This window comes from Armigeres subalbatus, chromosome 1 (genome assembly GCF_024139115.2).
Source record: "Armigeres subalbatus isolate Guangzhou_Male chromosome 1, GZ_Asu_2, whole genome shotgun sequence".
In the NCBI taxonomy this organism is placed as follows: domain Eukaryota; kingdom Metazoa; phylum Arthropoda; class Insecta; order Diptera; family Culicidae; genus Armigeres; species Armigeres subalbatus.
The window spans coordinates 111,160,830-111,173,856 of record NC_085139.1 but is presented as its reverse complement, the minus strand read 5'-3'; the positions used below and the strand labels follow the sequence as shown (position 1 = coordinate 111,173,856).

Below are 13,027 nucleotides of genomic sequence, written 5' to 3'. Positions count from 1 at the left end.
TTAGATGACTTAGATGAAAACATTTTGAAACTGAGGTTGGTTTTCATGCGTACATTTGAAGCATGATTTCGTTTTCGATTATTCGTTCTGATATTTAAGTTATTACTCAGGAATACATTTTAGTTCATCCTCCCTCATTTAAGAATTTCTTAGAACCGGTTTTGGCTCAGTACACTGTTTGCATAAATAGGCCAGACGGGTTAATTGTACGTCTTTATACCTTTAGCAAATACAATCTTCACACAATTAGCACAGACAAAATACATTGGATATGAATTTGAAAAGCGTGTCAGAAATGTCACGGGAAGGTACCTACTTTAAAATTCCTTGTTAGTTGCAAAATCGTAGTTGTGCTGTCATTGTTAGATTGGTGACGTAAGTATAGTGTACGAAAAGACAAATATGCCCCACTAAGAGACGCAACGTGCAGTTTGGCAGCACAAGCATTTTCAAAGAAATTTGATTTGATTTCGTGCACAACCGGTCATTAATTCTAGCATGGATAGTCTGTTTTCTGTGGAGAAATTTGCGTGAAAAAATAAGATTTGAAGCAAACATTAGTTCAATCAATTCGATACTCATCTCAAACAAACCGCACGCGGTGGCCGCCCGGCGATTGACGGTTATAGCCAGCGTTGTCCAAACATGTCGAGTATCGACTGCGGCTCAAGGGATCAATATTATTGCTAGATGCCTTAGAGGGAGAACGATTAATCAAAATCAGTAGACCTGCTTTTCAAACAAAGACTCTCCAGAAGTATGACCGTCGTGTTTGTTTGCTCGGTGCAAATGAGATATTTGGTTAATGAAATTATTCTTTCTGCATTTGGCACTGGTGTAGCCAGCGTTTGCAATAGACTCATATGATGGTCTTGATGTTAACATCCAATTTGATTCTTTTTCTAATGTATATTTTTTTAAATTATTACAAACTTGTAGTTTGTTGACTTTGACTGTAGTGCTAGTTGTGGAAATCTTTCGGATATGCGTTGGACAAAATTTAAAAATATGTTCTAAAACCATCAGACTGCAAAGTTGAAAAGTCTCCACAATTAATATCAATGCAGGACATGCGTTTCATAAAAATAAACACATTCTGTTTCTTATTACCAAAAATAAGATTATTTTTACTTCACAGCTGCCTATAACCAGGATTATCAGAATTGGAAAGTGAGTCTTACCTTGAGTTCATCTTAAGTTCTGTCATTAAGCTACCAGCTAACAATAGGTTTTTGCGAAATCGACACATATTTGTCGAGTCAGCCTGTTCTCCATGTCGATATCTTATTAGCCTGCTAGATTTCTGCATGATACTGGCAAATGTTCGAAGAAAGTATATTTACTATGCCCATTGCCTGGCTACGCCAATGAATTTAGCTGCAGACAACAAAAGCAAGCAATATGCCACTTATCGTGAATGAAATTTAGTTCAAAACAGAACGCGCCGCAGCGCAGAGACAGGCATGCCGGCAGTATTTGATATGCAACAGGTTTTCATATTTGGATGTTGGATAGCTATATTGAACAACAATAAATTAAAACCGACACAAATAATTTAGCACACTGCTGATTCAGTGCATTCTTTCTTGTTCCGAGGTGAAGCGATAATTTTTTTTTATCAATTGTCGTCATCGTCGTCGTCGTTAGCTTGTCTGTTTCTGCCTGGCGCTTCACGTGAATGAGATGGTCAAAGGTATGAAAAACAACCAAAGTGTATGTATCCACAATTTATCGCAGGAGCTCAGATGTACCTAGTGGCAATATTTTAGTCAAAGAATTAGTATCTCTTTTACCTACTATTAAACTTGATTTAAGAGGAAACATGATAACATCTTATGTATCAGAAATTCTGATTCAGAATACCAGCAGTGAGAATAGAGAAAAATATTTTTTTTGTTTGAATTCTGAGGTTTTGAAAGGTGAGGTTTCATCAAACATTACATTCAACTCTTATTTTGTCACAATTTTTCCACGTAAATTTGAATTCGACGAATTAGCATTTCCATAACAATTCATTCCCGTTAACATATACAACTCATATGCAACTCACATCTGATTAAAAAAAATTCAGCTCGGTTACACATTAAGTACTTACACATTTCTTCTCCTAGTACCCATACTTCCGGTGGGGAGTTGACTTCAACCAGAACAGTGGGAGTGCAGACGAGCAGTACCAGGATGTCGGCGATACTTAGATTGGTTAGAAAGATGTTGGTGGAGTTGCGCATATCTTTCGTCTTGAGAATGACGATTGGGACCTGTGGATGAGCAAAGAAAATCAAATCATTTAGAAAATGCAACGACGAGCGATCCTACGTATTGATGGAAACATGGGTCGAATAATAACTTAAATAGTTGAGTTGTGTTTTTCGTAAAATACAAATTACTATGTCTGAAACTTGATTATGCATATGTACAACATGTGATAGATTTAGTTCGGAAAAGGCATTGGAGGGTAACCGCCCCTTCGGTGGGGTTTGATCCCACGACCCCAGTTCGCATGACAGGTGCTTTCCCTACTAAGCTACGAAGGACCTCCGTCGTCCACCGCAGCTCCACAACGGAGGTCCTTCGTAGCTTAGTAGGGAAAGCACCTGTCATGCGAACTGGGGTCGTGGGATCAAACCCCACCGAAGGGGCGGTTACCCTCCAATGCCTTTTCCGAACTAAATCTATCACATGTTGTACATATGCATAATCAAGTTTCAGACATAGTAATTAATTTCCACTCCGGGTGGCTTAATACCCGGCATATAGGCAATTAACTTTGAATGTACTGTAAAATACAAGTCATTATCAGGAATTGGATCCATGTTGTCTATGAATCGAAAGCCTTATCTGGTAATTGTAACTCATATGACGCGATTCAATTTTTCATAAAATACGAGAAACTTTCTTCAGATCTTGTCATAAAACGAGTTTGTACAATCCCATTAAATACCACCACTTAATTGTATCTTGACAGATACATATTTCAACCTAAGGCCGTCTTCAGTGTCTCGTACTTGACTCGATCAAGTGTCGACTAAGTCGAGTCAAGTACGAGACACTGAAGACGGCCTTACTGTTGAGGCCAAAATACGTATCTGTCAAGATACAATTAAGTGGTGGAATTCAATGGGATTGTACAAACTCGTCTTACGACAAGTGAAGACATTCCACTAAAAAGCTCAAAATAATTTTCTTAATTTCTTCAGATACCGTTTTGACTTGTCCGGACACTTAAGCACTGCTAAAATTTGAGATCAATATGTGTAACAGAATTTTGCATTTTGACACAGACTATTTTCATTTTCAAGATAAATATATCAAATATGCTGTAGTGTTTCAAATATATTCCACAATGAAAATTCTACAGAACAAAATCCGTCCGGTCGCGTACGGGGATTCCTCGGTATTATTATTATTTCTTATATTATGGTCGGAGTGGCCTGTACAGTAAATAAAAGTTTTCTCCATTCATCTCGGTCCCAACATGACTACATGTCCCTCGCCAGTCGCCGTCTGTGAAGCAGGGATTGAACTTATCATTTCATTATCATTTAGCATTCAGCCAATAACTCATTCCAGAAGCGGAATTCCGAAAAGTGTTGTATGTAGACCTGTGCGCCGCCGCGCCACGCCGCCGCCGCCGACACTTATTGACGTACGCCGACGCCGGTCAAGGTGTCGGCGGCGCGCCATACGCCGGTTGGCTCCACGCCGCCGAATTTCGTATTTCACGCCGATGATTGGCCAAACACAAAAATCACAGTGTGCAGTACGTTTGCATCTGCCGAATCAAGGCAAGCTATTATGCTTGCTATTATACCTTTAGCACATTTGTTTACTCTTATCTCTGTCACTCCTCCTTGTACTTAAATTGCCAAAATTGTCCTGAATAAATTCTTGAATAATTTTGGTAAACAATTCCTTGGTTTTCTTGAAATAATTTCCGAAGGAAGTCCGTGAGGAAGTTCTAAAGGAATACCTGAAGAAAATTTTTAGAGTCCTGAGGAATTTCTGGATTTATTTTCGTAGTAATTTCTGGAGGATTTTCTGAAGGAACACCTGGAGAAAATTCCGGAGGAGTTCTTTAAGAAATTTGAGAATGTCAATAAATCCTTTAGAAGCTTCTTTGGAAATTGCTCGAATTCAATTACCATTAAGCTTTAAATGCACTGCTGTGTGAAGCGCATTAACGGAGTCAAATCTATTACAACTGTGATAAAGTTTACTCATCTACATGGGTAGATTTTAAAAGTATTTCAAAAAGAATTTTTGAAGGAATTCCTGATGGAATTAAGAAAATTATTTTGAGCTTTTTTTATGGAATGTCTTCTCTTGTCATAGGACGAGTTTGTACCTTCCCATTAAATTACACCACTTGATTGTACCTTGACAGATACGTATTTCGACCTCAACAGTAAGGTCGTCTTCAATGTCTTGTACTTGACTCGACTAGTCAAGTACGAGACACTGTAGACGACCTTACTGTTGAGGTCGAAATACGTATCCGTCAAGGTACAATCAAGTGGTAGAATTAAATGGGATGGTACAAACTAGTCTTATGACAACTAATGGAATTGTTAGAATTGATCTTAGAAAAATTTTTGAAGCAATTTCCAGAAGAATTCAATAAGAAAACTCCTAAGGTCCTAAGAAATTCCGAAGCAATTCCTGAGGAAAATTTCGAAGAATAATCTGGTTTCATTTGTGGTGGTTTTTTGAAGGAATTCCTGGTGAAATTCCCAATTGAATTCCTGACGGTATTGTTTATGGCATACTAGAATGAGTTTCTTGATGGCTTACCGAATAAATTCCTGAATGCATTTCCTAAGGAATTATTCAAGATAATAACGGAAAAAATCTGTAGACATTTTTGAACGAACTCCTGCAGTAAATTCCCAAGGAATTCATGAGAATATCCGAATATCCGCAATCTCGATATTTTGGAAGTTTTCTTGGCATGCAGTCTTGATTCTAGAATCAAAACTGAGTATGTTTTCCTACTGTCCGGACTTTCAAAGAAATTCCTGGAGAAATATAGGAGTTTCTATGAAAATTACAATAGCTATCCAGTATTTTGCGCACAGTAATGGCGGTGTAAACTCCCATAAATTTGCCATTCAAGAGGTAGAAAACATTGGAACTCATCTAGGGTAATGGTACCAATAGTGGAGGTATTTGTAGATCCACAAAAGAAAATATTAAAAAAAAAGATAGTTGTGGGAAATTTACAGCTTTAACATCTTAGTAAATAGATAAACTAATAAATTGGCTAATAAAAATGAGATTGGTGTCATTTAACATCAACAACAACCAAATATTGCTTGCACCACTAATAGGAACACTGTTCCTTTAGTAACGGTAAAAATTAATTTTGGTTTCCATAGAGGTGCTATCCATTGATCCATTGATGGGACTCGCCACTATTGGAACAGTTGCACCACTATAGGTGCAAGGGAGTCAATTTTGTTAAGGAAAACCATTGTTTTCAATAGTTTTTCAAGCGAAATTTAAGAATAAGTTGCATTTGACAGGATATTTAAAGCACGGCGCGTCAACTGAAACCATTGTAAATTATATATTTATGATAAATCTCATTAAAACCCCACTACCTCCACTATTGGTGCTACCTCCACTAAGGGTACGGTTACTTATGGCACAAATCTCCCGAATTGAGGTGAACGTGCCCCTGGAGCCGACGTTCTGACGGTTACCCTAGTATGCCGAGTTCTAAAATTTTTTTTTAACATACAAATGTCATTTACATTTTACTGCTGTTATCGGAAAATGTTTAAGTTGCTTTTGTCGTTTTGATGTTTTATTAATAATAACGCTCTATTCTATTTTAGGTCATGAATCTGATAGGTTACTTAATGCATATTTACAAAATCATAGACAATGAATCTTGGATTTGTTACCATGTTTTAGCCACGTAATATGTCTACACTAAAATAGGTCACTTGGTATAGTTCTGTCCAAATATTCTACCGCACATACTTAATACTATGATTGAAAGCTTAAAGGATAGCAGCTTATAATCTATTTTTTACACAATGATTTCATGTGAATTTCTAGAAAGTTCCAGATTTACGTCTAGTGTTTTTAAACAATTAGAATTCATTCTCAAAACTCATCTTGCCCAAATTGGGTGATAAAATATGTTGGCTAATTTATTGTTTGAAAATGAAAATATCCTTCAGAAATCAAAGGGAAAAGCACTGTGTTTGGGAGAACCCTTCTAGAAGTTGTTCTTGAACAATTTATCAATTAGATGAACATAAGTATTTCCAGCAAAACTTAAAAATTAAGTACCTCATAATATTTTATGTTTTTTTTTCAACAATAAATAAATTCAGCAACGAAACCGCTGTTTCAAGCATTGCGGTAGTATTCATAACCCTTAGTGAAAAAAATGTTATTTTCCTACATCTTCACATCCAATAAATTAATAAGAAAATTATTTTGAGCTTTTTAGTGGAATGTTTTCACCTGTCATAAGACGAGATTAAACAATCCCATTGAATTCCAACACTTAATTGTATCTTGACAGATACGTATTTCGACCTCAACAGTAAGGCCGTCTTCAGTGTCTCGTACTTGACTCGAGTCGAGTCAAGTACGAGACACTGAAGACGGCCTTACTGTTGAGGTCGAAATACGTATCTGTCAAGATACAATTAAGTGGTGGAATTCAATGGGATTGTTTAAACTCGTCTTATGACAGGTGACATCCAATAAATTATTTAAGTTACACTGCAGGGTTTAGAAATGTGTAGCTTCTGATGATTTTTTAAAACGTCCTTTGAAGACCTTGGTGGTTAATTTAAGATATCTACATCAACCAGCACGGTCTTCCACTTTGTTATGTCCAAGCCTAGAATAGGTATATAGGACATAATGCAAATAATAAATTTAAAAGTAAATCTCAACTGGAAATACTTTCCGATGCCATCAAAAGTGGATTACATTTATTTATTTACTTCAAAAATAATTATTGAATCAAGGCATACTAGATGAGTTCCAATGTTTTCTACCTCTGGAATGGCAAATTCAGTGGAACTCACGCCTCCATTACCGAGCGCAAAAAACTGGAAAACCCATTGAAAATTCCTTCGGATATTTCTCAAATTCATTTAAAAAATCTGTTCGAAAATCTTTTAGGTTTTTTTTATTCCTTCAAAAAATTATTGGGAAAATTATGCAGGATTTTCTTCAAAAATCACTTTAAAAAAGTCCCCAGGAATTATTTTAGACATTCATCCAGGGATTCCTTCAGAAAACTCTCAGGAAAGGGCTTTGCATTTTTTTTTCAGAAATTCCATAGGAGCATCCTTCAGGAAGTCCTTAGGAAATTCAATCAGTAAACCATACAAACTTTCTGCAGGAATAATTCCAGAAATAATTCTTATTTTGAGGAATTTCTAAAGGAATTTTAGAAAGAATTTTCCAACGGTATTTGGGTGTTAAACTTATTTTCAATAAAAAAAACTTAAACAACGGTTTAAAAGAATTGAAGGAATATACAAACGAAATTTACAAAGATCTCCTAAAAGAATTTCTGAAGAGATTCCCGAAAGAATTCTTAAAGGAATGTCCCAAGGAATTCTTATAGGAAATTAGGAAAAAAATTCTGGAGAAAGTTCTAAATAAATTTCAAAGGGAAATTTCGAGTTTTGAGGAACCACTGGAAGAATTTTAGTTAGAACTTTTGGAGAAATTTCGGAAAGAATTTCCGAAGAAATACCTAACTAAATTTTCAATTCTGCGAAGAAGTTCTGAAGGAATTCATTAGGGAAATTTTAAATTTATTCTTGGAATTCCTTTTTTCGATTTTCTGAGGAATAACTTGTGAAAATTCAAAACGAATTTCTGGATTTATATACGAAGCGTTATTTTTTCTCTGCTCAAAATTCTTCACGCCGATTCACGCCGCCGCCGCCGCCGCCGAACATTGCTCACAGCGTGACGCCGCCGACGCCGCCGCCGCTGGTGTAAAAATGGCCTTACGCCGCCGCCGATCATAAATACTTCGGCGCACAGGTCTAGTTGTATGGCGGACTTCTAGCGTTGATTCCCCTCTTTAACTTTGTCTAAGGGTGCATTGCTCTATGTCTAATATTCACCGCGGGAAACGCTAGTATCATTTAATATACTAAATGATAATAACACTTATTATCATTTAGTATATTGAGTGATCCTAGCGTTTCACGCTGGTAATATTAGACATAGAGCAATGTTCCCTTAGACAAAGTTGTAGAGGGGAATCAGCGCTAGAAGTCCGCCATACAACACTTTTCGGAATTCCGGCTCTGGAATGAGTTATTGACTGAATACTAAATGACAATGAAATGATAAGTTCAATCCCTGCTGTGAAGAGTCTGCAAATCGTCCACCACCGTCGGATCGTTGTAAACCATTTTCGTCGGATTATTATCCAACATTATGGCTACGTGCCCGGCACAGCAAATCCTGGGTAAAGCGTACCATTGGTACTTCACTCGGAGAGCCGGGTGTAACAGCCGGGGTACGATTTTCAACAGATCCAGTCAATTTATTTGATTCGCCGATGACATGGACATTGTCGGCCGTACATTTGCAAAGGTGGCAGAACTGTACACCCGCCTGAAACGTGAAGCAACGAAAGTTGGACTGGTGGTGAATGCGTCGAAGACAAAGGATCCTTGCTAACGGCTGATAATAATGTTAGTCGTGAAATACGAAGGCGCATCATCTGTGGAAGTCGGGCCTACTAAGGGCTCTAGAAGAAACTGCGGTCAAAAAAGATTCACCGCCGCACCAAATGTGTCATGTAGCTAAGCCGGAAGGGTAGAACATGTTGCAAGAATGCCGGACAGCAACCCTGCAAAGATGGTGTTGGCTTCCGATCCGGTAAGTATGAGACGGCGTGGAGTGCAGCGAGCGAGGTGGGCAGACCAGGTGCAAAACGACTTTGAGAGCGTGGGACGCATTCCAGGATGGAGAGATTTGGCCTCGAACCTTGTATTGTGGCGTCAAATTGTTGATTCAGTGTTATCTGCATTGGCGTTAATAAGGGCCGGGAGGGGGGGGGGGCTCGCTGGCCCCCTCCAGACCTACTTGTGACCTACCCCCCCCCCCTCAATTTGAAAAGTAATTCCAGCTTAGTCAGTTTTTATTTCATTTACATATTTCCTACATATTTCTTAATTTTGATTATGAATTCTATAAACATATTTTTTGTTGCGTTATCACATCTATGACCATTTGTTCAGCAAAGCATCGAAATATTTAAGTTGGACCCCCGGGAACATTTTCTCGATTTTTAAGCTTAAATCAATGCCGCTTCTAATTCAGTTGCTAGCTTAAAATAATAAACTTGTTCTGCATTTGTTTGACTAGTATCCTGGTCGCAGAAACATAAAAACATAATTGTATTAAGATATAAATATTTCTGTTCTACTAAACTACCATCCGCTTCAAAAAAGACTGAAGCAACTACATCAAAATGAGCACATGTACACAAATCCGGTCAATGAAATTTCAAACGACCATTCTTTCGAAAATCTTCGAGTTAATCGCAAGGTATGCCGCAAAACAGTTGATCAAATTCCTATGGAGCTTTTTGCTCTCGCTATATAATTCTAGCACAGAAAGATATAAAATTATAAAACTTAAAAATCTTTGTTACAATGACAGAAAAATCAACAACGCATTCCATTGAAAGTATTAGGACAAAACTTAGGCAACCTTCGCACTCACAACAGAGATTGCATTATAGAAATATTTTTATAATCCTCAAAAGATCTTGTTCCATGTAATTTTTTGGCGATTTCATAAGGATCATCGGAAAACTCTTTTGTGCCTGCTTTAGTTAGAATTTGTTTTTAGGATAAAAAAAATAGATTTAGAAACCAGTTCGTATCAGAAAACATTTCTTTTGCAGCACAATTCAGATCGATTTGGTTGCTTCTCAAGTCTCTTTGATTTTTGCAGAGAAATCTCTCACCTGTTCAGAAAACCATAATAAAGCCTCTTCCTAACGTCAGTAACTACAAAAACCCTATGTTATTCTGGAATTTGATTTATGACTCATAATTTTATGACTCATGGAATTTATGACTCATAAAAAACACTTTAGGATTCCAAATTTGTGTTCATCGTGGAATTTATTCCACATCTAAATAGTTTAAAAAAATCGAGATCTTTATGCATTAAGTAATCATGGAAATGCTTGAACACTTTCAGAAATATACTCATATCGAATTTCATTTATAGATAATTCGAAGAAGATTCTTGAATCTTAGATTACACACTTATCCACATTTAGTAACATGGAGAAGACAAGTTGACACAGACACAGCGTTTTGAAGCAATCACAGCATCATTTGAAATCAATTGTATTATTCGCGATTTTTTTATGTTAGTTTTAGGACGAATGAGTGATAAACTTAGTCAAACAATTTCTATTGCAATCCACGCGCACAGTGCTTTGAATCGCCTTTGAAAATTACATCCCACCAGCTGTGCCCTAGACCGAGACTCTAGTTACGCCTATGGTTATCTGTTTAGTTGTAAACTAAATGAATGAATGATTGTGTTTCACCTGATGATATTTCATCGTTGATTTTTTTCCTGATTTTTTTTTGAGTGTTATATTGATTGGTATTTTACCTAATAATATTTCATTCAAGGATTTTCCCTTTGTTCAAACATAAGGTACTATTCAGAAATGTATTGCCAAATCAATATTTTCATCAATGTGTTGCTTTGCTAGACTTTATTTACTTAATTTTTTATTCATGAATCTAGTTCTTCACTCATTTTCATCAAATGATCATTCAGAATATATAATTTTTTGATTAACATACCATCTTCTAATGATAATCATTTTATTTTTATGTGATCAAAAGACGATACATCTCAAAATTTGCTTTGAAGTAAATATGAACGAATAAAACAATTTTTTCCGAGACGAGCCAACCTAGGGCTGGAAGTCTCGCAAATCAAGGTATAAAAATAAAAACATAAACAAATAAATTTATTTTTATTTTTTAGAAACCGCTCACAGCGTAAAATGAACTTACTTACTTATGGATCCTTTACACCTCCGGTGGTGCAAAGGGCCGATTTGAAAGATCTCCATCCTGAGCGTTGCCCAGCTATCGCTTTAACCTGTTGCCAGGTTAGATTTTGGTCGACTTCTTTTATTTCTTTATTGAGGCTTCGCCGCCATGAGCCTCTGGGTCCTCTGCTGCGATGTCCCGCTGGGTTCCAGTCTAATGCTTGTTTACAGATTCCGTTTCCGCCCCTACGTAGAGCGTGGCCGACCCAGCCCCACTTCCGATCCCGAATTTCTGTTGCTATCGGCCTCTGGTGACAACGACGATGGAGCTTCGATGAGGCCGATGATTTTCTCAGCAACCCCCTTGCGTCTCAGGCCGCCCCACATATTCTCGTGATTGAGACGGTCGAAAGCTTTTTCGTAGTCAATGAATAACAAGTAAAGGGACTCTTGGAATTCGTTGACCTGCTCCAGAATTATGCGGAGCGTGACAATATGGTCCACACAGGATCTTCCGGCCCGGAATCCGGCTTGCTGCCGCCGGAGAGTCGCATCGATCTTCTCCTGAATCCGGGCTAGGATAATTTTGCACAGAACTTTGAGAACGGTACACAGCAACATAATGCCTCGCCAGTTATCGCATACAGTCAGGTCACCCTTTTTGGGCACCTTCACTAAGATACCTTGCATCCAGTCGACCGGGAAAGTTGCGGTGTCCCAGATATTATGAAATAAACGATGCAGTAGTTGAGCGTATGTCATGGGGTCAGCTTTGAGCATCTCGGCTGATATGCGATCGACCCCTGGGGCTTTATTCGATTTCATGCTTTGGATGGCTGTTTGAATCTCTAGCAGTGATGGAGCTTCGGTATTGACGCGTGTTAAACGTCGGATCCTAGGCAGATCGTGCTGAGGTGGTGATGGGCTGGCTGGCACTTTAAAAAGTTATTCGAAGTGCTCGAACCAGCGTTTCAGCTGGTCAGTTGGGTCGGTCAATAACTGATCATTCGCGTCTTTCACAGGCATCGTTGCATTCATCTTCGACCCGCTTAAGCGTCGTAAGATATCGTAGACTAGGCGAATGTCCCCGGTTGCGACATGAGCGTTTTACTTCCTTCTAAAGAGCCGAGTATCGTTGACGGGCTAAGACTTTGGCTCCTCTGGTTTTTGATCGATCTATCGCGGCTTTGGCTTCTCTTTGCTCCACTATCTTCCTCCAGGTCTCATCGGTGATCCATTGTTTTCTTTGGGTGCGCAGTTCGCCCAGATTGTTCTCGCTGGGGGCGATGAAAGCATTCTTGATGGCGGTCCATTGCTCTTCCACGCTGCCATCTCCGGAATATCTGCAGCACACGTCTCCAGTTCTTCAACAAAGGATCGTTACACCGTGGCATTTCCAGTCGGCGTGTGTTGAATCGTGCAACAATCTTCCTTGACGTTCTCACGTCTATGGAGTGGACGTCCAGACGTCCCTAACTAGCTCACTAAATTTCTCAGGGTCGACTTGTAACCTGCTTAAGGGGCCTACGACACCAAAGAAGCAGAAACGGACATTATCAGAACGAATCAACAAACACGTTGGTAAAAGGAAATGAAAATGAAAAATAGATCTCAAAGCATTGTTTTATTTAATTTTAAGTTTTTGTTTCGGGTTAGTTCAAAGGATTAGTAGTGGGGTGGCTGGCCTGAGACTTTGGGGCCCATTGTTGGCATGGGATTTAACATACTGTGTCTGCATGCTACCTGCTGGTTCTCGAATGATTGAATGCCCGCCTTCCAAGTTTCGCCGAGCACGGCGGTGGGTCGCAGATGTGGTTGAGGTTGGACACGGAGATTTTCTTTGACGGCTGGGCCTTACCTAAGGCAGACCGAGCACACTGCCGAATGCGGCACAACGCCGCTGGGGTGGGTGTTTGTGGTTGGACGCGGAGACTGGCAATGGTAGGTTGGACACACGGCCGAACACGGCAAAACGGTACCGGTGTTGATGGTTGCGGT

The 13,027-nt window shown here is 38.7% G+C and overlaps 1 protein-coding gene across 1 annotated transcript in view; it reads right to left on the bottom strand.

Annotated features, from left to right (window-relative positions):
* The window catches only part of LOC134204951 (QRFP-like peptide receptor), a 207,522-nt gene that overhangs the window by 182,500 nt on the left and 11,995 nt on the right, over positions 1-13,027 (bottom strand). Inside the window, exon 2 of the mRNA XM_062679765.1 lies at positions 2,096-2,258. Coding sequence (XP_062535749.1) covers positions 2,096-2,258 — 163 coding nt within the window. The remainder of the gene's footprint in view (positions 1-2,095; positions 2,259-13,027) is intronic.